General features: G+C 49.8%; 1 protein-coding gene across 1 annotated transcript in view; it reads right to left on the reverse strand.

The window, feature by feature from the left end:
* Positions 1 to 27858, reverse strand: part of ALDH1A3 (aldehyde dehydrogenase 1 family member A3) — a 36455-nt gene that overhangs the window by 2365 nt on the left and 6232 nt on the right. Inside the window, exons 3-12 of the mRNA XM_002749066.6 lie at positions 26701 to 26841; positions 21551 to 21680; positions 21188 to 21249; positions 20170 to 20298; positions 18513 to 18626; positions 16424 to 16526; positions 13903 to 14087; positions 8609 to 8773; positions 6703 to 6860; positions 5529 to 5603 (exon numbers count right to left, since the gene is read on the reverse strand). Coding sequence (XP_002749112.4) covers positions 5529 to 5603; positions 6703 to 6860; positions 8609 to 8773; positions 13903 to 14087; positions 16424 to 16526; positions 18513 to 18626; positions 20170 to 20298; positions 21188 to 21249; positions 21551 to 21680; positions 26701 to 26841 — 1262 coding nt within the window. The remainder of the gene's footprint in view (positions 1 to 5528; positions 5604 to 6702; positions 6861 to 8608; positions 8774 to 13902; positions 14088 to 16423; positions 16527 to 18512; positions 18627 to 20169; positions 20299 to 21187; positions 21250 to 21550; positions 21681 to 26700; positions 26842 to 27858) is intronic.

A 27858-nucleotide genomic window follows, 5' to 3' on the forward strand; every position in this document is an offset into this window, starting at 1 on the left:
AGAACCTGAGGTAAGAACACCAAGGGTCTGAGGTTGGCCTCAGAGTGCGCAGCCAGGGGCCAGCTGTCAGACAGGGTGGCCAGCCTGGGGGGTGCAAGGGACATTAGCACAGACTAGACACGGGAAGCCACAGCCTTCGAGTTCACATCCATGGTGTATTTTCTTTCTTTAAATCTTGCGGGGCTCAGGTGACCCTTCCCTGGCACCATGGGCCATCTTCAGGGTAGCTTCCCTTCCAAGAGCCGAGAGGCAGCACTGGAGAGATTTAAATCTCTCTAAGCACTTGATCTGCTGTCAGGTGAAGAAAACTGTGCTTATTTAGGGAGAAATGAAGGTAGACGTGGCTGCTGGAGTCTCGGTGCTTAAAAAGACCTGTGACAGGATCCCATCTCCTCCCTTAGACCGATGGTTCTCAAAGTGTGGTCTCCAGACCAGCAGCATCAGCCTCACCTCTGATGACGAGCCTCACCTCAGGCTGATGACCACTTGCTAGAGATGCAGATTCTCAGGCCTAGCCCAGCTCTACTATGGTAGGCAGAATTAGAATTTCCCCAAGGTATCCACAATAGAATCCCCTGAACCTGTGAATATGTTAGGCTACATGGTGAAGAACTAATTTTGCAACTGATCAGTTGACCTTAAAACAGGGAGACTATCCTGGATCATCCAGGTAGACCCAGTGTAATCACAGGGGTCCCTAAAACTGGCAGAAGAAAGGCAGAGTGAAATGAGATTACAGAGACAGTTTCAGAGATGCATCACTGCTGGCTTTGAAGATGGAGGATAGGCCACCAGCCGAGGAATGTGGGCAGCCTCTAGAGGCTGGAAAAGGCAAGGAAGCAGATTATCTCCTGAGAACCCTCAGAAAGGAAGACAGCCCTTGATTTTAGCTCAGGGAGACCTGTCTCAGATTTTTATCCTACAGAACTGTAAGATAATAGATTTATGTAATTTAAGCCACTGATGTTACAGTAACTTCTTGTAGGAGTAATAAAAACTAATAATATCCTTACAGAATCGGAAACTCTACGGTGGGGCAAAGTCCTTTGCCTTCCCTGACCCTCAACTTCATCAACTATCAAATGGGCATACCAACACCTCCTTGTAATTATAACAATACAGATAATCATATAGAGCACCTACGATGTGTTAGACAGAAAATGAATGGCAGGTGCCATGGAGATTTTTAGGTAATTTCCTAAAACAAATCATTTCAGAACCCATTAAAATGAGTGAATTATTTTATAATCTTTTCTAAATATTACCCAAAATATAAAAGCCATAAACAGAATGGTAGATTCTACTTATGTAGAGCAGAGACTCCATCAAAAACTCCCAAATGACAAACTAGACAAAAAAATTTAGAGCACTGGGAAAATCAGAGTGCGATTTTCCTTAATATACAAAGAACGATTGCAAACCAACAAGAAAACCACAAACCATCAAATGGAAAAATCAACAAAGGACAGGAATAGTCAGTTTGCAGAAAAAGAAATACAAATTACTAATAAGTGTGGAAACAGTGCTCAACCCCATCATGATTAAAGAAATGCAGCCAGAACAGTGGTGAGCCCATTTTTTCATGTGGCACATTACTCAATTTTAGGCATTTATTCTGAAAACGATTTTAGGCATTTATTCTGAAAACAATCTCCCACAGTGCATAAAGATGCATACCCAAGGAAGTACACCAGCATGGTTTGTAATAGCAAAACCCCTTGGAAGTACACAAAAGTTCCTCATAGGAGACATCAATAAAAAGAATGAACCCAGTCTCAAGACCAACATGTAGCTTGCTCCCATTTCATTTGAAAACAGAAGAGAACACGCATATATAAATCCATTGTATGCATAGAAAATGCACAATACACTTTAAAAAATGAGTCTATAGTGTTGTGTTGTAAAAATTCAAAGCCAATAATGATTTCTCAAGTTAGTAAAGAAAAGCAAAGTGATAAGATTAAATTAACACATAACTAACACATGCAGAAGTATTAAATCATTCCTTTAAGAATAAATACATAGATCCTCTCATTCTTTCTATTTCTTAAGTTACTGTCCTGGTTTAAATTCTTGCTGCTTTTATTCAACCCAGTGGTGCTTCTAAATGGATTCTCACCCAGTCTCATCCACCTTGGAGTTCAAAGCTATCCATGAGCCCAGGCTTACTCCTATTAAACCTCACAGAATGTCAGGAGGCACAGGGCCTGGGGACTGTTGTTCACTGCTATACACTCAGAGACTCCCATCATGCCTGGTGAATCAAAAGATGCTCAGGAAATATTTGCCAAGTGAACAAAAGAACCAATGAGCAAATGAATGACTGAACAATATTTATCTCTAACAAGTGGGACTGAGGGGCAGAAAGGGAAGCCTTGACTTTCCATATCTCTATTGCATAGATTTTTTGGTTATGGTATCATTTTTATTAAGGAGAAAGGCGCCTAGGAGGAAGGGGAATGGAAGGCTCCGTCCTGAGACCCGCACAGAAACAGCTCCTGGAGGGGCTTGTGGGTGGGCGGCCAGGAGCCAGCCCAGCCCAGGTGGCCGGGGATGGGGAAAACCGTGGAATCCCCCACAGGATGCTTCAGCATTAAAAAAGGGGAACTTCTTGCAACACTGAAGACATTCATCGGAGACAACTGAAAACAGAAATTGGTTTTCCAGGCAGTTTCTAGGCTCCTTGTGAATTATTTTTAAATATTTTATCAAAAGCCTTGAGAAAATATATGCCAAGGATCTAAAAAACAGACATTCAAAAAAGTCCCGATGGTGGCTAACCGGCAGGAGGAAACACAGACAGTGTTCGGTGAGTCCTCACCCAGCCCAGCTCTGCGCCAGCGAGGGGGTGTTAAGGAGCAGAAAGCACCGTTAGGGTAGCGACAGGGGAGGCTGCAGTGACGGCGAATCACCAGTGCAAAGCAGTACACACCAGGGACTGGGGATCCTGTGGCTTCTATGCCCAGGGACGTTTGCTCCGGGGACTGGAGTTCTTGCTGAGGGACAAGGCTGTGTCTGGCCTGTGGGAGGAGGACTGTGGGGGGTCTGGGTTCCCCCGCCCTAATGACCCAGCTGGTTGAAGGCAGCAGATGAAAGGAGACAATGACCACGCAAGCCCTGGCTGGCTTCACAAACAGGTGGCGGACACGGGTGACCCCTGTTGAGCAAGGTCCTGCACTGCGGTAGGTCCAAGGACTAAGCTGCCCCCATTCATATCTCACTGTCACTTACCAGCCTCCTGTGCCATTGTCTCATCCCAAAACACCTGTATCCATCTCAAGGATGGGCATGAGGAGAGTATGAAGGAACAGGCACAGGGAGCTCACCAGAGCCTGCCGCCAGCACGACTGCTATCGGAGGGCCCGAGAGGGGACCCTGGTGACCCCAGCCCTGGCTGCCTGTCCCTGGAGGGCAGGCAGGTGTAAGAGTGAAGCAGGGGCTCACAGAACTCAGATACAAATGGGCCAGTAGAGGGAGGAAATGCAATCTCTGCAGTGTCTTCATGGCCAAGAATTTACTGACATCCCCTGAAGGGAAAGCCAGCCATAGGGATAAGGGGGAGGCCAATGGGCAGGCTCTACTCACATGTGCAGAGAGTCAGGGATGGACTACAAAGTGGGACTGAGGTGGGAGGGGGATAGGACCCCAATTCCACATAGACTGGTCAAGAGCAGCTGTTCGGGGATGGAAGCCAGGCCCGTCACTTCACAGCATCTTTAAGAATCTCAAAAGGGAGCCGCAAAAAGGCCCCAACCAAGACCCAACCAAGTCCCAAGGCGAGGGGAAGTGTTTGAGTCTGTTCCCACTGGAAGATGTGCAAGCAGGTACAAGGGAGCACATTTGTATGTAAACAGGACAAACTGGTGAAATAAAAGGAAGAGTCTGTGTCCCTAAAGATGCCCAGGAACAGCCCTGGGGTGTTGTCACAGATGGTTCCTAGGGAACACTGATTCTACAAAATGTTTGTCCACATAGGCTAATAAAATCCTGAGCTGGGGAGAGAAGACGGCATCCGGCTGGAAAACACACATCTCCACTGCCGGGCTGCTCTAGCCAGCTCTGGGCCTGGGCCAGACACAAGTTCCACCCATTAATCCAAACCTAGACAACTCATTTTCCCAGCAGGCAGGACAACAGAGGAAGTGCAGAGGGCTTTGCATGGGTTTGCACACACACACATGTGGAGGGTTTGCATGGGTTTGCATACACATGTGGAGGGTTTGCATGGGTTTGCACACACACATGTGGAGGGTTTGCATGGGTTTGCACACACACGTGGGGGGTTTGCATGGGTTTGCACACATACATGTGGAGGGTTTGCATGGGTTTGCACACACATGTGGAGGGGTTTGCATGGGTTTCCACACACACATGTGGAGGGGGTTGCATGGGTTTGCACACACACATGTGGAGGGGTTTGCATGGGTTTGCACACACACATGTGGAGGGGTTTGCATGGGTTTGCACACACACATGTGGAGGGGTTTGCATGGGTTTGCACACACACATGTGGAGGGGTTTGCATGGGTTTCCACACACACATGTGGAGGGGTTTGCATGGGTTTCCACACACACATGTGGAGGGGTTTGCATGGGTTTGCACACACACATGTGGAGGGGTTTGCATGGGTTTGCACACACACATGTGGAGGGGTTTGCACACACACATGTGGAGGGGTTTGCATGGGTTTGCACACACACATGTGGAGGGGTTTGCATGGGTTTCCACACACACATGTGGAGGGGTTTGCATGGGTTTCCACACACACATGTGGAGAGGTTTGCATGGGTTTGCAAACACATGTGGAGGGGTTTGCATGGGTTTGCACACACACATGTGGAGGGGGTTGCATGGGTTTGCACACACGCATGTGGAGGGGTTTGCATGGGTTTGCACACACACATGTGGAGGGGTTTGCATGGGTTTGCACACACACATGTGGAGGGGTTTGCAGTGGGTTTGCACACACACATGTGGAGGGGTTTGCATGGGTTTGCACACACACATGTGGAGGGGTTTGCAGTGGGCTTGCACATACTGAGAGGGACACAGAGGCCCAACAGGAGGTGTTATATGCCTCCTGGGACAGGGCCCTTGCTAGGCTCAGAAGGAAGGACCTGGCAGGTAGGATCCTTACCTGAGTCAGAGCCTGTCTTCCCTGCTGTGGGTGGGGAGCTGTGTGAATAAGAACACCCCACATCTGGCAAAAAGTACACTTTTTCAGTTCTGCCTGTGTCCTCATCCAGGGAGCTTCTGCCAAATGCCCACTGAAGGTCCCCAGCATGATGGGTGCTGGCGAACACAAAAGCTGAGGCCTGGAGTGGGCAGGCTGACTATGCGTATGGGAAGTGTAGGGGTGGTGGGCAGGAGAGAGGAAGGGATGGGTCCCCACCAGCCCTAGAGTGACACAGCTGGTGCAGACAGAGCAGAGGTGGGGGTCAGCAGATTGGAGCCAGGGTCACTGTCTGCATATCTAGCAGATCTTGTATTCAGCCCATGACAGGCTCAGAATGATGGAAACACTTACAGTTCTCTGCCATTTCCTGACATTTTAAAGCCACCAAATGGAGCCTGTGCATAGAGAGCGTTGTAGCAGTTGATCCTAGAAAAGAATGGAAGAAGGCTCAGAGTCACCTTGAAAAGACCCCCTGGCTCCTGGCACTGCAGCCACTGAGCCCCTGATGCAGGGCATTGTCTAATAAGCGGTCTTTGCCCAAGCTTCCATGATGAAAACACACGGTACTCTCAACCTTTGCCTTCCCATTCTTCCCATTAGGAACTAAAATTTGGAAATCCTCAAGTACGGAGAGTTTCATTGGAATATGAATGAAATGAGAATGGGGAAAAAAAGAGAAGAGGGCAGGGCGAGGTGGCTCATGCCTGTAATTCCAGCACTTTGGGAGGCCGAGGCTGGTGGATCACCTGAGGTCAGGAGTTTAAGACCAGCCTGACCAAAATGGTGAAACACTGTCTCTACTAAATATACAAAAATTAGCCAGGTGTGGTGGTGAGTGCCTATAGTCCCAGCTTCTCAGGAGGCTAAGACAGGAGAATCGCTTAAACCTGGCATGTGGAGGTTGCAGTGAGCCGAGAGCATGCCACTGCACTCCAGCCTCCTGGGCGACAGAGCGAGACCCCATCTCAAACAAACAAACAAACAAACAAACAAAAGAGACAGAGAAAAATCAGGGTGTGGAGGAATAAGAAATTAGCTTTGAAAATGGGACATATCTGACCCCAAAGTTCTGCTTCCTAGTTATGTGATTCTGGGCTTGTTGCTTTCCCTCTCTGAGTCTCAATTCCTTCATCTTTAACATGGAGATCACAAAACATCATCTGCAGAATCACTGATGAGGCAGGGACTAGTATCCATATTTTGCAGATAAGCATGAACTGCTTGTAGAATCAGAACGGAAAATAAGGTTGGAAGGGCAGTATAGCATGGGGTCACAGGCACGGGCACTCTGAAGTGACATGGGCAAGCCACTTCATCTCTCTGTGCCTCGATTTTGTCATCTATGAAATGGAGACATAATGGCACCTACCTCAGAAGGCGGTCCTGAGGATGGAAGGAAGCACTGAGATAATGCTAGGCACACAATATACAGTGCAAACAATGCGAAACTCTCAGTTAATAGAAGAACAAGAAACTGAGCAAGAAGCGGCTGAGCAGAGCTGAAATACACACACTGTCAACTCACCAGACTGTTCCAGACTCTAAGGCAGAAGCCAGCGTCAGGGCTTTGTCAAGGTTCTTTGTGAACACGGCTGCTGTGAGTCCATAGTCAGTGCTATTTGCTCTTTGTATCACTTCTTCGATACTTCTGAACTTCAGTATTGGTTGCACTGGCCCGAAAATCTGTGATTAATTGCAAGAATGGTGATGAGAGCTTAGACTGAATGGAAATGTGCCGTGAGCATGCATTCCCTTCTCTTTACATGATTTTCGTGCACCCAGAGCACACACGTGGATGACAAATGATGATTAGAGAAGAAGCTGCATTACCGTTGAAGACTGAAGAGAAGGATTAAAATGAAACAAAAATAAAAAATAATAACAAAAATATATGTTGTGTTTAACATGTCTTGTCATCAGCGTTTCTGAGACACCCAGCCAGAGAGGCTTGGAGTAACCCATACATCTGAGAGGCACAGAAAACCAAAGCTTTCAATAACTTTTTTGAGAATTTCTTGAAGGATCTTGACAGGCACTTTGTAAGACTGTGCCCCCACTCTTGAGAGCTGTGTTTTCTACCAGGGGAGACACCCTGCAACATTCTTTCCCCTTGGTAGTTAGTAAAGTACTTTTTTTGAAACTATGTTTCATCACAGCTGTAACATAACAAAGAAAAGGAAATGGAAGAACTAAGGCTTGAACATTTAAAGGTGATTTTGAAGGGAGTTTGTAGTTGATTCAATATTAGACATAATTATAAGCTGGCAGGATGGTGCCCGGCCTGCCAAAATACCTTCCCTGGGTTCCCCAGGACCTCTCATCACAGGGACGTTTAAGGAGCTGAGCTTCATGCCATCATGGCACAGAAAAATCTCAAGAAGGAGCCAGGCATGGTGATGTGTGCCTGTAGTCCCAGCTACTCGGGAGGCTGAGGCTGGAGGATCGCTTGAGTCCAAAAGTTCTGGGCTGTAGTGTGCTATGCCAATTGGGTGTCCACACTAAGTTTGGCATCAATATGGTGACCTCCCGGGAGCGGGGGACCACCAGGTTGCCTAAGGAGGGGTGAACCAGCCCAGGTCAGAAACAGAGTAGGTCAAAACTCCCATGCTGATCAGTAGTGGGATCGTGCCTGTGAATAGCCACTGCACTCCAGCCTGGGCAATACAGCAAGACCCAGTCTCAAAAAAAAAAAAAAAATCTTAAGGAGGATGTCTCTGAAATACCTGCCCCAGGAAGCCCTTGGCAAGGGCTCATCCTTTTATGTGCCCAAAAAGACTACGAGCAGGGTCTAACGTCCCGGGACCCAGCTCTCCTCTTACAAATGCTGTGTGAAAACCAGTTCCTATTTAGTGTAGTGTAACAGTGAGGTTGAAAGACAAAGATATACACTCTTATCAGCGGGGGAGTCTCCTAAATTTCCCTCATTTCTAAGACATCCATGGGAGATAATGTCAATAAGAATTCCAGCTGTGACATGCTCCTTGAATGAACACTTGAAATTCAGTCTAGGGGCGCTGAAGGAGGCTTTGGGCCCTGAATCCACAGGTTCCTGAATTGATTCCTGGCAAAGCCCACAGGTGGCGACAGCTCTCCACCCTGGCTGCATGACTGACTTAGGGACGGGGTGTGTCAGAAGACCAGAGAGGGCTTCTTGCTCCCCAGAGAAGGTGAGCCAGGAGTGGAAACAGGGCTAAGACAAACAAGGGACCTGCTGGATCATGCTTGGGATTCCCTAGAGGTAGGGACAAAGCGGCTTCCCCAGGGACCCCAAAGGAGAGGGGAAAGACCACACAGAAAAAAAAAAAAAAGAAAAGAAAAAGACAAAAACCCCTCAGCTCACAAGGATTTCTGGGATCCCCGGGTCCTAGGGAAGGACTCCTGTTTGAAAGGCCCCGCAGGCTGCAGCCTCGACACCCCCCCAACCCCCGTACCTCCTCTTTGGCAATCCGCATGTTGTCCGTGACTTCTGAGAAGACAGTGGGTTTGATGAAGAGTCCCCTGTCTTCCACGGCCGAGCCCCCGCATTCCAGCTTGGCCCCTTCCTTCTTCCCACTCTCGATCAGTTCTAGGATTTTGTCGAACTGCTTCTGATCAATCTGCAAAATATGAACAAGTACAGCCTGGCTTCCTTCTGCACAGTGGCTGCCATCTCGTGTTCGGTGGCCTTCACACATGATCGGCCGTCCTCCCTCTGCATGTTCTCGTCAAGCCGTGATCCATGTAATGAATGTGGCTTGCAGGCACATATTCCTCCAATGCCCAGAGCTGGGCTCTTTGGAGCAGGGGAGAGATGGGGAGACAGGCTAGTCTTGTCCTCTGGAGGTCTGGGACTTATTTGCACTTCTATCCCACTTTTCCATGCCACAAACTTAATCCATGGGTGACACAGGTATGAAGTGGTCGAATTCCTTCCTCTCCCAACTCTTCACATTCTACTAGGGTTGCCACATCCAGCAAATAAAAATACAGGATGCCCAGTGAATTTGAATTTCGGAAAAATGACACGATTCTCTTGTTTTAATATAAGCATGTCCCAAAACAATATTTGGGATATATTAAAGCTAAAAGTGCATTCATTGTTTCTCTGAAATTCAAGTCTACCTGGGTGTATCACCTGGCAACCCTGTGCCCTGCTCAGCTGGTACTATGAATCAGGATAATAGTTACGGGAATTCTCCTGTCATGGTGCAGAGAAGCAAAAAAGCAAACCTGACCACCTTACTCAATACCCCTGGAGACAAAGCAGAATGAGCCTCCAGGTGAGGTGGAAGGGCTGCTCCTTGGTTGGCAGGGAACAGCTCGTGAAAAAGACTCCTCCTTTTGCTACCTTGTCTAGATGTCTCCTTGGCTGGAGTTTGCCCTGTACCACCAGCCTGATACCCAGCTTGTGAACCTACTGCTGACCAGTTGTCAAAGTCGCGCCCTTTTGGGAGACTGCTCAAGGGGGAATGAGCTCTTTCTGCCCCCTCCACTGGTCCTTCTTCCTAAATCCATGGGAATCCTGTCCTTTATTAAGGTCTGTGGCTGGTCCCCCTCCTCTTTGGCTGGGAGAGACAAAGCTTTACTAGGTTTGCTATAGCTAGGACTTCTAGGTAGGAAAACTGGTTTCATTCCAATAATTGTAAACAGAAAAACATGCAAACCCAGTGGTGCAACTGGATGACAGTCTGTCCTGGAGGAGGCTAACTTTCTCAAGAGAGAGGGCACAAACCATGCACACCACTTGACCAATCATCTCATGAAATATAGACCCCGTTTAAAAATACTATCTTAATCCATACCTCACACCTTATACCAGCCATGCTCCAGAGAGATCACAGATATAACCATGAAGAATGAAACCATAAAAGTTTTATACGTGGGACTCTTCTGCAAAGTTGGAGCACCAATGGCCTTCTAATTCCTCAAAATGCAGAAGCAAAAAAGAAAAGATTTATAATTCTGAGTATGTAAAAAAGGGGGGGGCGAGCAAAATTATCGTAGTGAAGTCAAAGAGCAAAACAACAAACTTGGAAAAAATATTAACAAGTCATATTCATAGAAAGTGAATCTTCCTACTACTTATGTAAAGAGGTCTTAGAAGTGATAAAAAATGCCCAACAATTCCAAAGAAAAATATTCAAAGCAAATGCACATTTGATAATAAGGGAAATACAAATGGCTTTTTAATATATAATAAGATGTTCTACCTTGTTTTTATAAGAGGTACATGCATGTTAAAATGAAATAAGGTACCATTTTTAACTCTCAGATGGGCAAAAGTCCATATTCTGTTGGCAAGGGTAAAGAAACAGACAAGCTTCTGCAATGTTGGTAAGAATACACGTGGGTTCACCCTCTATAGAGGAAAGTAATTCAGCCACACTTAAGGAAATTACAAATGTGTTCCCACTTAGCAACCCACTTTGGGGAATCTGTCCCAGGGATTTCCTTGTGTGTGTGTGAAATTACATACTCTGAGGTCTTGTGTGTGACTGCACACATACACGTGCTAATCAGAAGATGTTACTTAAATCCTGGTGGTTTCATCCAGTGGAATTTTGTACACATGTGAAAAAGAATTGGGCAGGTTCCCACGGATTGGTATAAAGAGCTCTTCACATTTTCTTAAGGAACAATAACGTGCAAAACAGTATACTATCGGCTGGGCGCGGTGGCTCAAGCCTGTAATCCCAGCACTTTGGGAGGCTGAGGCGGGTGGATCACGAGGTCAAGAGATCGAGACCATCCTGGTCAACATGGTGAAACCCCGTCTCTACTAAAAATACAAAAAATTAGCTGGGCATGGTGGCGTGTGCCTATAATTCCAGCTACTCAGGAGGCTGAGGCAGGAGAATTGCCTGAACCCAGAAGGCAGAGGTTGCGGTGAGCCGAGATCACGCCATTGCACTCCAGCCTGGGTAACAAGAGCGAAACTCCGTCTCAGAAACAAACAAACAAACAAAAAACAGTATACTATCATGGTAACTTTCATGTAAAAATAGCAAAGGCAATCAGGACACACATTCATATTTGCTTGTGTACACATGAAGACATTCTAAAGGGAAATGTGAGGAACTAAGAACTGGGAATACTTATAGGGGGCAGGGTAAGAACCAGGTGTATGAAGGTGGGGGTGGGAGGGGCAGGAGCCCTTTCACTGCAGATGTTTTAGGCGTTTCGGAGTTTGACCCATGTATGTGTACTCCTACTCAAAAAACAAGGAACAACAACAAAAAAGTAACGGTCTGGGCACAGTGGCTCACATCTGTAGTCTCAGCACTTTGGGAGGCCAAGGTGGCAGGATCACAAGGTCAGGGGTTTGAGACCAGCCTGGCCAACACAGCGAAAGCCTATCGCTACTAAAAATTAGCCAGGTGTGGTGGTGTGCACCTGTAATCCCAGCTACTTGGGAGGCTAAGGCAGGAGAATTGCTTGAACCCAGGAGGGGGAGGTTGCAGTGAGCCTAGACTGTGGCATTGCACTCCAGCCTGGGTGACAGAGCAAGAGTCCATCTCCAAAAAAAAAGTAACAAAATAACTTTGCAGCAGATTCCAGAAGAGCTCAAGATTCTCTCAGCTTCTTTCTGGGCGAACCAGGTCTCGGGTCACCAGTTCCAGGTGTTGCTGAACCTCTCTTCTCCTCCCCGAGGGGCCAAAAGGGCCACAGGGGCTTCACCCAACTTCAGGTCTGGCCTGGCTGCCGGGCATAGGCCATCTGGAAGACCCCGTTTGTCCTGCAGGCAGTGCTGGGTCCCTGCGGAAACCCTACACATCCAAACTCAACACTCCCTGGAGAGTCCGTAGGAACACATTGTTTAAATCTAATAATCCTCCATGAAATGTCAGCTGGTGCCTTACAGTACAGGAAGAGAGACCTGCCAGGAAGTGGGATGACGCGGCAGGGCACAACACCAGAAACAGCGAAATATGGCCCCCAAAGGACTGGCTCAAGGCTGCACTGGGCTCTCTGCCGGGAGGACGCTGCCGGATCCTGCCCGGCCAGGTGGCCTGCATAATGTTTATGTGCCTCGTTGCTCAGTTGCCAAATAAACCTGAATGATTTTGGAGTATTCCTGGGAGCGCTAGCCCGGCCACAGACCCCGATCTAGGTCAGCTAGCTGTTTCACAGGCATGAGACAGGCAGGACTATTTGGACAGCTGTAAGTCCTCTCAGAGTAAAATCTTATTACCGTAGATGAAAAAGCACTTTGGAAGAAAAAAAAACACCAACAGCATTCTAAAATAATATGCTGAGGTTAGATGGCTTTATGAGCGTTCAAACAGACTTTGAGTGGTAGCATAAATGCACTGATGAAATCAACACCCACTCGGCCTCTATCTGTTCTCTTGGAAGAGACTGGCATATCTGGCCTCAAAAGTCAAGACCGGAGCCACGGAAAGAGACTTAGAAATCATGATGGGGTAAAAAAGTTTCCTCAGTATGGGGATCAGCTCACATAGTTCCCACTGCTTCTGGATTAGCTTTAAAATCACGATGGATTCGATAATGACTTGTGGTCATGTTTGCATTCAGATCTGAAATCCAGCCAAGGCCATTAGACAACCTTGTGTCACTGACCACTGGGTTTGGGGCAGAGGCTGGGCAGGCAATGACTGAGGAGGAGGAACGTTAGCCATGAGCGGAAGTGCTTTCTGCCAGGGTCACGCGGCATCAGTGTGTAGGCTGGGGCCAGTGGAGGGTGGGCACTCTGGCCAGAAACACAACCCTCCTCCATGAGGCCCTCCCTTCTTCCCCAGCCAAGGCATCCCCATAGGATGGCCTGAGGTCATGCACAGGCACTCACTTCCACCTAGACTGGAGAACCTGCCATTTAAAGCTTCTTCCTGTTTAAAATAAAACCTTCCCGTAATTGAATACTTCCTAGGTGCCATGAAATTCTCATAATACTCACTGCTTACTTCTATTATCCAGATGAGGAAACTGAGCCATGGAAGCATTTTTGTGACTTTCATAAAGCCCAGGGCCAAATCTGAGCTCAGATCCACAGAAGCCTCCCCTGTAAGCATGTAACGCTGTCGAAGTGGGGAAGTGGCGACCTCCTGGGATAGACACCAGTGGGAAAGTGACTTGTGATTTGAAATTTCATGGCCGGGGCAGGACTTTGGCTAAAAACAAAGTGAGTGGCTGCTGAGCTCCATTTCAATAATGCATGGGATGGCCAGGCTGCCCTCTTAAATATTTATCCATCTGCTTCACTTCATAATTAGTAAGAAAGTGATACAGGATGTACCCTTTTAAAGAGGATATTAAATCTCGTGGTTATGATCATTTTCATCCTGTCCTTGGCTTCCCAAACTCAGCCTCCAGAGACATGTTCCTACTGCCTGGAGACACAGCCCCATGCCCCAGGCCCTTTCCATCTGGGATTCTTTGGTTTCCGGTGGTTCACCTTGTCCTATAACCCACGTGGGCTTGAGGGCCTCGGGCTGTGCCTGAGGCTCCATGCCACACTGGGCCTGCACTCTGCTGCCTTTAGCCACACTATAGCCCCTTTTTCATAGGGAGGCCATCCTGGAGAGTGGAGAGTGCAGGCAGATGGCCTTATGCCCTGGGAACAGCACCCTCCTCCCACGCCTCAGTGCGTCCTGCCCCCTTTCGTGACCCCCTGGGACCTGATCAGCTTCTAAAGAAAAGGTTCCTGGGCAGGGAAAGTCACTGGTTCCTTCCTTGGAGAGGGACCCTGTAGACCAGCACCATAGGTTCAGACACATCAGGGAGTTACCTGAGGCCCCTGCTCTGTTTTGACATCGAAGGGGTCTCCTACAGGCCGTTTCCGGGCGTACTCCACGCTCCGCCTGACAAACTCGGCGTAGACCTGCTCCTCCACGAACACCCTCGAGGCGGCTGTGCAGCACTGGCCCTGGTTGAAGAACACTCCCTGATGGGCACACTCCACTGCCAAGTCCACTGGAGGGGGAGGGCGTGCGGGAGCAGCCGCAGAGAGAGGAAGCGATTAAGTTGTTAAGGCAGCACTGCTGACAGCTGCAGTTCTAATTGCCTGCACAAGAAAACAGGCCCCAGGGTGGCTGCATTGCAGAAATTAATCTTGTTTGCAGACTCTCCCAAACAGAGAGGAAGGGAGAAAGGATCTGGGGTTAAAGCAATTCCCTGCAGGACTTCTCAGTACCTTTAGTATGCTAATGAACCCAGAGAACCATAGCAGTCCCCATGTCACTCGCCTGTGTAACCCTCCCCTCTCCTTTTTCTAGAGGACTAATGTTTTATAGAACAAACTTTGCTAATTACTGATGTAGGACCACTGGCAAGAATTTAAAGAAGCCAAAATGTTTCACCTTGAGTAAAAGAAGCGTCTTGTTAAGTAAGGTAATATCATGTGTGTGACTTTAAATTGTAGAGCTGACATTGAACTAAAACCAGGTATTCAAACCCAGCTAGAAGGCTTGCAGAGAGTGAGATCTTGGGGGACATGCCTAGTGGATAAGGATGGTATTGGGATGTCATTCACATGTGCGGAGGGGTTTCTAGTGCTCAACCCTTGACTGGTTTCATCACCACCAACCCCCACTCTATTGCCTGTTTAAGAAATGCAGCTTTCCTTTGCAGAGAGGCTGATAGTGGCTCTGGGCACTGGTGGGTGATCCATTCCAACTCCATCGGGGCTGCTCCAAGAGGCTCTGCCCTCGGCTTTGAGAATAAGGCTGTTACTATTTAGCTGGGTCATTTGTGCAAGTTTCGGTGGCAGCAGGACAGCACCATAAAGTTTGGGAGTACCTCTCTTGTACTTGGACTCCTGCAGCTGGCTGGGCCAGGTCCCAGCTTGGAACTGCCCCTCCTCTAAGATAACAGACTCATTTCCTGCTCCTGATTGAGCCAGGGGTGGCAGGAGAAGGGGCAGGAGAATGGTGGCCTGTTACCCTTGATGTCTTGCCTGGGATGCTGGTTATGTTAAGATGTAATTTATGGACTGGCTCTACCCTGAAGAGGAGTAGGAGGTGGCTACACAGCATGTTTTTATGACCCTTGGGAGTAAAACCAAGCCCCAAACAGTAGTCTTGTGCTCTAGCCGCAGTTTCCGCCCTGAGAGGAAGAAGATGAACTTCACTGCAGGTGGGGTGTCCAGATATGGTGGTACAGGAATGCAAAATGGGAGTCCTGGCTGTTTGGGACTCTAAATGTGAGTCACAGTGCCAGAACTGCACTGGGGGCCTCCAAAGACCCTGTGCTGTTCACAGCACTCACAGTGCTTCCACAAGGGAACACTAACCCAGGCAAGAATGGGCAGTCCGTCTTCACGCCCAGCTCCCCTTTCCTTCCCGGGAGCCTGTTCCCTCCTGTCCTTTCTCCCATTGCAAGAGCCAGCTGCCAGAAAGGAACTGATATCAGTCATTTATACCTTGGTGAGAAATTGCGCCAGGGTCATTTTTCTCTGGGATAGTTGCAATTCCAACCTTATCTGACTGTGAAACGAAAGGCGTTGTTCTCCGTGACAGGGATTTCTGGCACCAGTGGACAGCTGGGTGAGGTTATTCTTTAAGGCAGAGGTGTTTCAAGGCACTTGGGAAGTCACACCTTTTGAGAGCTGACCCTGTCAGCAGGTGAATGAATGCCCGGCCAGCCCTTTCTTCCCTCTTGTGGACAAGGCAGCCAACAATAGCATGTATTTTAATGCTGTGTCATTCAGCTCTGGCAAGACACAAGCTGCCCCCAAGCCACTGGGCGGTTGCTTTCCCAGGACAGGGGTTCACCCCTAGAACCAGACCACCAGGGTGTTTTGAAGGATCAGTTGATACTGCCCTCCTCTGGTTTGTTAGGTCTGAGACAAATAAGGAAAAAGCATCTCCACTCTTCAGGGATCTTAAAACATATGATAGGAAATGTGACTTGGAGGGAGACGAAGGAATGCCTGGGAGTGGATGGCACCTGCCCTCCCTGCTCCTCCCAGGGGGCTCTGGAGGAGAAGCCAGACCTGCTCCTCATGACCCTAGCTTTGCAGGAACATGCAGGAACACTTAATGTTGAGGGGCAGAAACAGGCAGCCCCTCTGGTGCCACTCAAGCCATGTCCTTTTGAAGGAAGCTTTCTACCAGCAGTGAAGCTGGCATCGTGATGCCCGCCTGCCTGTCTGTGGCTGGCTGACTGGGGGCGGGATGCTCGCGGTAGAAGCATCCCCACTGTGTGTGTATGCGTCTCACTCTCAGTGGGTTTTGAATTCAGGCCAGGAAGTAGGGAGAGACTGATGGGTGCCCAATGCCCCAGCAACACCCAGGAGGGCAGAGACTCACAGTCAGCGTCAGCGCACACGATGCAGGGGTTCTTCCCCCCCAGCTCCAGCGTCACCCGCTTCAGATTGCTCCGGGAGGCGGCTTCTTTAACCAGCTTTCCAACCTCCAGGACAGAACACAGACCACAGTGTACCTTGGATGCGGCTGAACTTGGCCCAACTATACACATCAGTGAACATTCTGGATGAGCCCGGTAGGCAGTGCCACCACCTGCCTCTCTGCCCAGGCGCCCCAGCCCCCAATGGTGTCGCTTCACTCTCCCATGCCAGACAGCGACATCCCGGGATCCTTGGGCTGAGCTGCTCCACTTACAGGTGTGAGCTGGAGCCTCTGGGAGCCCACACGGCTGGCCAGGAGCAGGGCCTCGCCCTCTCACCTGTCCTGGTGCCCGTCCTTCTGAGCCCAGGAGGCTGGTCCAGCCAGTCTGATAAAGGGCTCCAGGGACCACGGGGTGACTCTTCTACCCTCACTAGAAACAGCTGAAATTCCAACAGCCAGTTGGGAGGTGGTTCTGTGTGGCTTTTTGGGGGGCTCTGAGGGAGCCCCCAAGGGTTAGAGAAGCAGCGAGGGCAGCCAGCCCTCAGGGTGAGAGGGAGCGAATTCTCCGGAAACACATTCTAAGACCGAGGCTGCCGCTGACAGGCAGGGAGAGAAGGGGTGCGTCTGAGGCAGCAGAGGAGCCACTCACCACTCATGCTCAAGGCCCCTCCTCTCCCATCGCCCACCGCACCCCTGGGGGGAGGGCTGGCCCAGCATGACTTGGTGACTTATCTAGGGCAACAGGTCTACCTCAGAGCTGGGAAGACCCTCAGAGACCAGCACAGACACGGAGGCCCAGAGCCAGAAGACAGCAAGGGGCGGCCCAGGCTCCTCCAGGCCTGAGGCCAGTTTCTCCAATGCTAAGATGTGAGTGCATTTGAAACCTCCGAGCTCATGGGTGACGGCTGAATGAGGTCTGGAATCCATCCACAGGGACAATGTGTGTCCCCAAGGACAGTAACAGCGTCCAGCAGGACTGGGCTGGACTGAGGAGGGGGATGGAGACACTGACTGCAGTGGGCGTTTTCTTCTTTTTCAAGTACTGAAGTACTTTCTCATGAAAAGTAATTCTACGTGGAGATCTATGTAGATAAAAGGAAGAAAGCCTTCAGCTTCCCTCCCCCTCTGCCCCCGAGCCCGCCCCAGAGGTGGCCATCAGTGATAATTTCTTGGGAATCCTTCCAGATAATTTCCACTTCTGCAAGCACACACTTTTACCAACAAGCTCGTGGAAGATGATTTTCTACAGTTTGCCGTTTTTGTGCTTCAACAATAGAGCACGGGCAGCTTTCCTTGTAACGGCTGCAAAACGTTTCGGACCATAAATAGAACATCCTGGAAGACACGTCCCTGAAGGCTCATGAGAAAATTTCTCTAAGTATTTTTTTTTTTTAATGAGGCTTCTAAATCAAAATTTTTCACTTTTAAATGTTGGATGCTTGCTACCAAAACACTGTTCATCTTAGGGAAAGTGTCACCTGCTTTCAGGGAGCACCTGCTTCCCCATATTCTCAATAGTATCATTTCAGTTTTTAGCAATCTGGCAGGCAAAAGGAGAGTCTGATTTTGTTTGAATTTGCATTTCCCTGGTTACCAGCAAAGTAGTTTAAGCTTACTGGGCATTCAGTATTTCTATTCTCGGAATTGCCCATTTTTCTACCATTCAGTTTTTTTTTTTTTCATTGATTTATAGGAGCACTTTACATATGATGGATATAAACTCTTGGAGTGCTGAATGCATCACGACTATTTTTTTCTGAGCTTGTTACTTATCTCTTAACCTTAATTACGGTATTGTTGGCCAGATGAATATTTTACATTTTTGCTTTATCTTATCTCTCAATCTTTTCTTCTAAGGTTTCTGAGTTCTGGTATTGTTTATTTAGTTTGGAAACTAGGCCAGTGATTTTTTTAACTGGTTGTTATGTACTAAAACATGGTCAAATTTAGAAGAAAAGCAAATCACATTAGGGTCCATCCCAGGAGAAGTTCACGGGTGTCAAGTAACACACCACTTTGACTTTTGCCAGCACCCTGTGAGGAGAGTTACCTCTGTGGACCCGGTGAAGGCGATCTTGTTGATCTGAGGGTGAGAAGAAATTGCTGCTCCCACTGTGGGCCCGAATCCTGGCACAATGTTCACCACTCCTGGGGGGAACCCGACCTGGAAAGAAATCAAGATGGCACTTGAAGAAGGATGGACTTCATCTGCCACGGATCCACATTTGGGCTGAGAGAGCCATGGCTGTGTCATGTCCCCACAGGGAAGCCTGGGCTGGGGTGAATTTACCCAGGACCCAAGTGCAGTGCAGTTGACCTTGGACACCCTGGGAGCTGACCTGGGCTTCTCACCCCCCACTGCCAGCCCAGTGTGCAGCCCAGGGGAGATGCCCCCTCCTTCCAGGGGGGATGCCAGCCCAAAGCGCTGTGCAGCACAAATGTGTCGTGACACCACAAGGTGGCCGTGGCCTGCCTGCAGCACAGCGCCTTTCCGTGTGGGGTGTGTGTGTGAGAGAGTGTGTGTATGTCTTAAGGGGAGAGAGGTGGCTTATCAGGACTCCCTGCCCAGAATCAGAGGCACCTGCAAAATATCTGGAAACATCTGCCCAGAGCTTCAGTTTTCATTTTTTAATCAGACCCATTATTGTTCCAAATGTTGTGACAAGATATCCCTCCCTTAAGCTTCTTTGCCTGTTCAAGCCGGGTCTCACCTGGAGCGAGCCCTTCCTGAAGGTAGGGGCTGCCACCTCGTTCACACTTGCGCCTCGTGTTTTGCATTTGCTAAGCCTCTTCATTAGGTAGAACACAAAATAGACGAGGTGGAGGATGGTCTTCCCCACCTGTCCTGAGTCTTACTTAGAACACAGTATTTCAGAAAGTCAACGTTCTAGGCACAGTGTTTGAGTCGGTAGTTTTAGGCACTGTTTCTGAACAGTTGGGATTTTTGAATTCCTAAGTCTCACCCATGTGACTTAATTATGCCCCCATCACCAAAGCAAAATGGGAAACCGGCGCATCCCCAGCCGTTCCCACCTAGCCTCTAAGCAACCATGCACCTGCCCCCAGTCGCATCGGCCCTGCCTAAGAGGAGAAAGGAATCAATCTTTTCTCCTGTCTCTCTGGTTCCCGTTGCTTTCTCTGAATCTCTGCTCCATACAACGTGGGGATGGGATGGCTAAAGGTATGTCTGGAAAGAGGTGTTGCTATGGGCCTCTGTTTCCCTAAGTTGTGGCTGCTTGAGGGAGAAGAGATTGCATTCAGAGAGGAAGGCACTGATTAGCAGGGACCCGGCACATGCATGGCTGCAGCCGCCCAGCTGGAGCTGGCACGGCCACCCCTCCAGAGAAAAATGGACCATTTCATATGCCGCAAATGCAAACCCCAGAGAACCTGCCAAATATTTGGCTCCCTCTTGGTTGACCCCCCTGCAAATTCTCTAGACAAAACACTGGGTCCTAAACCATGGGTTTGCGCCCACACTAAGAGTGAAGCATTCTCCTGAAGCCACCGGGAGGAGTGGAGTTTCTCCAGCTCAGTGGCCACAAGCAGGAGAAAAGAATGCGCAGTCGCCAAGCCAAACGCTGGGAGTCATTCCCTTCCCACTCGGCTGCCAGCAGTCTGCCCGTCCTGTCTCGTGACAGTGGCCTGGTTCCTAGGAGTGGGAACGTTATCAAGAACACGTGATATTTTCTTTTTGGATGTCTCACCTCTTTGATCAGAGAGCCGAGATAAAGGGCAGTGAGGGGTGTCTGCTCCGCGGGCTTCAGGACCATGGTGTTCCCACAGCAGAGGGCGGGTGCCATCTTCCACACCAGCATCAGCAGGGGGAAGTTCCACTGCAACAGAGCACAAGGGCTTTGGGGGCCCAGTCCACCCTCCTACCCTGTCCCATGTGCCCAGCGAGGCCTTTGTGGAGGATACTGGCTCTTCATGGTCTGGATTTGGGGTGTGTAAGGTAACATAGGAGTGTGCACGCCTGCACAGCACTTTCTAACCTGCATTCTGGGGGGTACTAATGGGCAGCCTTTGCAAAGAGGATGCTGTTGCATGTGATCTACTTCTCTCTCTAAAACGTCTGCTGAAGACCTGGCCTCCTCCCTCCACGGGTGCTTTTCCAAACCTCACTTTGTGTTGCTACCTGACTCTTCAGCTCCCTGCCTGGCTATTGTTGCAGTGGCCAGACCCTTCCCAAACAGACAAGCAGCATTCTTGGGCACCTGTGAATATCCCCACTGCCCAGTGAATAAAGTTGCAGCTCCTCGGCAGCCAAGGCCGCTGGAAGCTGGCCCACACCACCTGCCACGTGTGTTCACCCTCTTCCTCACTTTCACTCCTGCCTGAGCTCTGGCCCCACCAGTTTTCCTGCTGTTCCAAGTATCCCAGCCACCTCTACACCTTGGCCTTGGCCATTCTTACTCCTTGGAAAATCCTTTTTCTTGTTGAACAAGCCTTTGTTATCTTTAGGGTCCAGTTAAGAGACCACCTTCCTGGGAATGCTGGCCACTCCTGACCACTCTGGCTGGAATCCACAGTGCCTTCTGTTGCATACCTAGAGCCATTCCTACGAGAGCAGGAATGGGGTCTAATCCATCTCAAGAGCTCCCAGGCATGGAGTTCCATGCCACAGAGAAAATGCTCAAAACACACCAGACATTGGTTCCAAAGGACACAGAGCAGTGGGGCCAGATCTTCATAAAATCTATTGAGCAAAGCTGCCACACTTACCGGAGTGATGGCCCCACAGACACCAATGGGCTCATGCCTGGTGAAGCACACGACGTTGTCATCTGGAAGAGGGTTACATGGTGGGAAAGAACACACTCACTCAATTCAGGTTGAGAACTTCAAGTCAAAAAGACAAGAAAGAAACCCAGAACGGTGGCAGAGCCAAGGCTTATCTGTTACACAGAGAAGCGGTGTAAACTCTACTTAAGTGAAGTCCTTTAGAAGACGAATTGGCAGTGCCATCTGGAGAGAGAGTGGGGCTGGGAAAAGTGCCTTGGGGAAACAGTCAGGAGGGGCTCTGGATTAATGGGAAGACATAGCCCCAAAGGCATCCCAGATGAGGCATTAATCCACCTCGCTCACCTGTGGGGATGGTCTTGCCCTGGATTTTGTCTGCCCACCCTGCAAAGTATCTGAGGGTTCTAATACAGCCCTCCAGGTCGATGAAAAAGGCATGGAGAAACGGCTTCCCAGTATCCATCGTCTCCAGGGCCTGCAATCACAAGATGATGTCTGTTTCAGACGCGGCTTGCTTTTCTTTTGCACTGTCAGGCCGTTCAAGATGCAAGTGGACTGGGGACAGGGGTCGGGGAGAGAACACAGTCCTAGGACATCGCTCTCCAGACCTCACAGTCGGATGTACCGCTTCAGAAAGCAGGACACCAAATGTGAAGGGAGGCCTGTCCCGGAGTGTGAGGATTGCTTTGATTTCAAAACACCTAAAGCGGGTTGCAGGGTGGTGGGCCAGAACATAGACATGCACCCGCCCTTGAGGGGCCCCTGGAGGCAAGGCGGACTTGAAGCTGTGCTGGGAAGGAATGCGCATTGGCATCTGAACGTCCGTCTGCAGCACAGGGGCCTCCGCTGTGCAGCCAGTCACGTGTGCTTATGCGTTCCCAGGACGCTCTCTGAAGGTTAGCAGCTTTGGGGTGGCTGTGGTGGGGGCTGCCCTCCTCGAACAAAAGAGAAAGGGAGGATATCGGCTCTTCCTTCTTGCTGAGCTGGCCAGCGTGGCTGTGGAAAGCCTAGAGGGGTCGCGGCCCCCAGCACAAAGATGCAATCCTTCCCTCCTGCACCGCGGAGCCCGCCCGGCTGGCCGGATGCGGAGTCGGAAGGGATCAGGCTGCCCTGCTGGTGAGGGAGGTGATTACCCAGGGCGAGTGTGCAGCCACTCAATGGTAGGGATTCTTTTCTATTTCCAGCCTGGGTGGAAGAGAACCCCTTTGTCCCTCAGACAAGCGGCCCCAGTTGAGCCCAGCGCTGAAACCGCCAGTCATCCGCCTCTGCAGGAAGTGGCCGCCCTGACACATAGCCCAGGGCTGGATTCTTGCGGAAGAGTCAGGGGAGTGAGATGACGATTGAGAAAGGAAGAAGGCCCCTCCTTGGGTCCAGGGCTTTAACCCCGGTGCACTCCCCGATGTCTCACCCCTGAGCTCCGTGACTCTGTTCCCACTTCAATGTGTAGGCACAGACACTAATGGCCCAGTGACTCGGCCAAGGCCACCCAGTGAGGCAGCTGCTGAATTCGGGGCATCTCCTTCCAGCCAGCACAGAGACCGGCCCTTAGAGGCTGCTCCTGGACATGTGTGTCTGGAAAGGCTGCGGCCGGCCGCTCCAGTGCTGCAGCTCCCCCAGCTCCCCTGTGCTCCAGGAATGAGCCAAGACCCCTCTAAATGGAGCCACCCACATCTGATGAACCTAGTTAAGTAAGTGGGCCTTGGGTAAGGCCCTGAATCTCTCCCTGCCTCAGTTTCCTCATCTGTAAAAGAAGAAGAGTAGCAGTGCTTGCTTCACAGGGCAAGTGTTACGTGAGAGGAGTCGGTAGGCAGCACCAACCACACTGCCCGCCCGTGGTTAGTGTGAGAATGGTGTTCAGATGGGAACCCTGATGACAACCTGAGTATCATCACTTTCCCTTCAGGCACCAGTCAAGGGCTTGGTGACTCTCACCTGGGGACCCAGACAGGGCACTGAGTTGCTGAAGACCACAGGACTGCTCTAGGTCGGGGCATGCGTTCTGCCCCCAGGAGCTGCTGCTCAGGGACTGAGTCAGGCCAGTGTGACATCAAGTCTATTCTCCTGTTGGTTCCTATAGATTTGCACTCAAGTGTGAACTTTCATTTTGCCAGGGGGAAACCTAGCAACTGCAAACAGTGCCAAAAGGCCTCTAAGCCTGGCCTAGTCCAGGCAGTATCTGAATATCCATCAGTGGAACCAAGAGTTTCTTCTTCACTCTTTTCTGGGATGGAACAAGACAGAAGACTTCAACATCAGCCCTGAGTGTACGTGCGAGAAGCGGAGCCAACGTTCTGCCTCTAGTCCTGGATTACCACCTATGGCTGGGTGACCTCGGACAGGTTACTTAATCTCTTTGGGCCTCAGTGTCTCACTTCTGAAAGTGAGACAATAAACCCTACGGGCCAAGTGCCTACAACAAGCCGGGTACATGCTGAGCATTCAATAAACGTTGCTATTTTTTTTTTTATTATTCACTTCAGCAAGTTTGCTCACTGGAGTGACAACGTGAATTTACCAGGTTGGTTTTACGGAATTTCTCCAAGCAAAATCCAGGTCATGATAGGTTTAGATGGGAAATGATTTTTTAAAACAATTCTGCAGGTGAGTGAGTACAAGTGCTAGCTACAGATTGAAACAGTCACCCTTTAAACAACTTGTCATTGTGGCTCGATCATGAGTAAACCACAACCACTCCTAAGTTAATTTCCTTTAATATTTTAAAAGAAAAATGTGCCTTCTGAGAAATTAACACATCATAACCCTCAAATACTAAAGAGTGACCGGAAAGTGCCAGGAAAACAGCACGGCAGGGCTTACAATGAGAGGACCCAGAAATGGCATTTGGGGTGCAAAGGAGAGTGGATAGGGAGGGCTTCCATGTGGGAGCTCCCAAAACGAGCACCCGAAGAGCCAGACTTGGGGCCTGGGTGCCCCAGCAAAGGATAGCCATCCAGGAGCCGCTGGATCTCCCACATCTGTTTCCAGACACTGAGCACAGGAATAAACACCCAGCCTTGTCAAACCACTGAGCCGGCGAGAGAACACGCTCCATGAACACGCACGGAAACCATATCAAGGTGGAGAGCAAGGGGCGCTCTCCTGTGATGTGGTCGGAGTTTTAAAAACCGTGTTTGCCAGTAATTCTCTTGTCCCTTTCATGTTGTGGCAAAGAGCTGGATCTTATTTCTTGTGGGCAGTGAGGTCCCAATGGCAGAAGTGATTTGCTGGGTTTGCATTCTGAGCTCCTCCAAAGCTCTGTCTGCTATCAAAACACAGTCGTGCCAGGACAATGGGGCGGGCCGAAGATGAAGGTGGCTTTGCAGCCGCTGTTCCTAAGATGATACTGACACTTAAGGACAGGGTTCGGGGGGTGGGGGTGCCCAGGGCACATCCTCTCTAGCCTGCTATTAGTCCACACGGACATTGCCGACCTATGAGCTCATGCTGGGTGAAAACAGAAATGTTTTTGAAAAAGCCAGTTTGGCAGCTTGAGGGTTGAAGCTGGCTTACTCTGCAGGAAGAAACCAGAGGCTCCTCAGAGAGAAGCACTTACCCTGGGAGGGAGCTACCCTCACCCGGGAAACATGCGCGCTGGTGGGGCTGACTGGGAAGGAAGGAAGGAGAGCTCAAGTTTCTGTGTTGATGCACTCTCAGGAAAATGCACCCAAGAGTAAGGCCTGAGAGTTCCTCCACCCTAAGAAACTCATTCAGGAGCAACAGCAGTTTCCGTGTCCTGGCTGACACCCTCCTTTAAACGGTGGCTACCCTACTGCTTGTTCCCGACATCAGAAAAACCATTTTTCCAAATCAAAGGCCAAAAAGGAGATTTCCTTCCCTACAACAGGCCTCAAGGTTTGGAACAAGTTTTAAAAACAAGAGGCTGAGACATGCAAGGACAAAATGCACAGGATGCAGAGGACCTCACTGCCCAACGTGGCCCCGAGATGTCCTCCAATCACCCCTCAAGACCAAAGGAAGCTCTGAGGATCCTGCTAAAACTGCATTTACCGATTAATGTGTTCGCAGCCCAACCTCATGGGATATGCTGCATCAATATCACCACCTAAGGTATCTAGAAATTACTGGCCAGCCATGCATGTAGCTGAGGTTAAAAAATGGGTCTTTGGCCAGGCATGGTGGCTCATACCTGTAATCCCAGCACTTTGGGAGGCTGAGGTGGGCAGATCACCTGAGGTCGGGAGTTCAAGACCAGCCTGACCAACATGGAGAAACCCTGTCTCTACTAAAAATACAAAATTAGTCGGGTGTGGTGGTGCATGCCTATAATCCCAGCTACCAGGGAGGCAGGAGAATCGCTTGAACCCAAAAGGTAGAGGTTGCGGTGACCTGAGATCCTCCCATTGCACTCCAGGCTGGACAGCAAGAGTGACACTTGGTCTCAAAAAGAAAATGGTTCTTCATATGGCCTTATTACGATAACTGCTATTATTAATAGATTAATAATAGATATCACCTACTTAGTGCTTACTGCGCTCCAGGGACTCTGCCTAGAATCTTAGACAGACCATTCTTACACCACTGAGATAACATTACTGGGGACATTTTACATGAAGAAATAAATCTCAGAGAGGTTTCACAACTTGTCCCAAGTCACACAGCTAGAAGTGGCAGAGTGGGGATTTGAACCTAGGTGTTTTCTACTTTGAGGTTTCCTATAACCAGGCTATTCTGACCTTGTCACCACTCCACATACGCTTGCTACTGGCCAGTTCAGGGGTGACTGAGGAATGATTTTAGGTCACATGGGGGCAATTTTTTCTATGTTAACTGCTGGCGTGTATTTTAGTAAGTATTAGAAAAATAAAATTAGCACATCAAACCTGTGCTTTAATGAATATTGTCACATTCCAGTACTTTGGGAGACCAAGGCAGGAGGATCACCTGAGGCCAGGAGTTCAAGACCTGGCCAACGTGACGAAACCCTGTCTCAACTACAAATATAAAAATTATCCAGGCATGGTGGTGGGCACCTGCAGACCCAGCTACTCGGGAGGCTGAGGCAAGAGAATTTTTTTAACCCGGGAGGCGGAGGCTGCAGTGAGCCGAGTTCGCACCACTGCACTCCAGTCTAGGCAACAGAGGGAGATAAATAAATAAAGAAATGGGAGTTAATATAAAAAAGAAAAAAGTTAAGTACAAAAACACACAATGGAACCAGGATATGGCCCAGCTCATGGTCACCATCTGTGAGTGCTGCAAGTGTGAGACTACTGATAGAGCTGAACTTCCTATAGGCAGCCACTTGGTCAAGAAGCTGAGCTGCAGAGGACAGCACGTCCGCCTTTGAAAACGAAGGCGCTCAGCCAGAGGCATGAACGCCGGCCTAGACTGCTAGAGAGCTGTATCTCAAAGGGTGGAACAGACCCACGACCACACAAAACCAGGACCCTGATCTTTTTCGCACACCCCATGGGAGACAGAACCCTCCCTGAGGACGGCTCATCCCACACTGGCCCCTGTGTGCATGTACTCACGGCCAGGGTGGCGCGGTCCCTCTCCACCAGGTCAGCCAGCTGGTGCAGCAGCCGCCCGCGACTCAGGGCATCCAGCCGGCGCCACGGCGAGCCTCTCTGGAAGGCGGCCTGTGCGGCCTCCACAGCCTTGTCCACATCGGGCTGAGTGGCCAAAACGACAGAGAGAGGGTGTCATCTTTTGATGCGGCTGCAGTTTGGGACGGCGGCTGTCAGTTACAGAGAACAGCGGAATCGTGCCGCTGGCAGACAGGCCGCAAGCAGCATCAAGTTTTGAAATCACTTGAGGGGCCGGGAGCCTTCGAGTGATTTTTTTTTCTTCTTTACATCTTACGATGTCTACAGTGGCCAGGTATCAATGCTTGTTTCTGATTATAAAAAGCATTATAAAACATTTCAGAGAAGTCACCGGCCTTGAGTATTTCTCTCGGGGACCCAAGTACAAAAAGACTTCCCACCGGCTAGCTCAGTGTGAACACACACCAGCTGCTGTTTACAAATCAGGTGGGACGCGTCTGCCCGGCATTTTATTCCAGCTGGGAACTGGTGGTCAAGAGTGAGAACGGAGGAATTCGTTCCTCTCTAGATTGCAGAACTGACCCTGTGAAATCGTTCTTAGACAGGGAGGAGCAGGGAGGACCGTGGAGGCCTTTGTTCTCCCTCCAGCCTCTCCCACCCCATGGGAGCAGAACTGGATCTTCTGTGCACTGCGAGAATAATCACAACAGAACCTTCTTTCTAAAAGGAAAGAAGGGAGGGCTATTTAGAGTAGTGGCATTCTTTCTTTTTTTCAGGAACACATTCATCTCGAAGGCCCCTTCATGCCTCTCTCTTTCTAGGAAGGTACAGCAAGGAGTCGATGCCGGACCCCAGGCAGGAGCGACTCTACCGAGACTCTGTGTCCAGAGCTGGCTTGGGGCTGAGCAGAAGCTTGGCACGGGAGATGTGGGGCACTGAATTCCTTCTCCCAGGCTCTGGGGTGGAGGCCAGGGTCTCTCCAGCTGCAGAGGATGGGGTGGCCTGTAGCTCAGATCAGTCACTCAGAATAAGAGAGAAACCAAGGCCCAGGGCAACGGTCTCGTTCTCCTCCCAGCACCTGCACGGGCCACTTGGGAGTCTCCTAGTGGAAACCCCATTCCATGTCATGGCTTCCCCCCAGTG

Source organism: Callithrix jacchus, chromosome 6, assembly GCF_049354715.1.
Source record: "Callithrix jacchus isolate 240 chromosome 6, calJac240_pri, whole genome shotgun sequence".
Classification (NCBI taxonomy): Eukaryota; Metazoa; Chordata; class Mammalia; order Primates; family Cebidae; genus Callithrix; species Callithrix jacchus.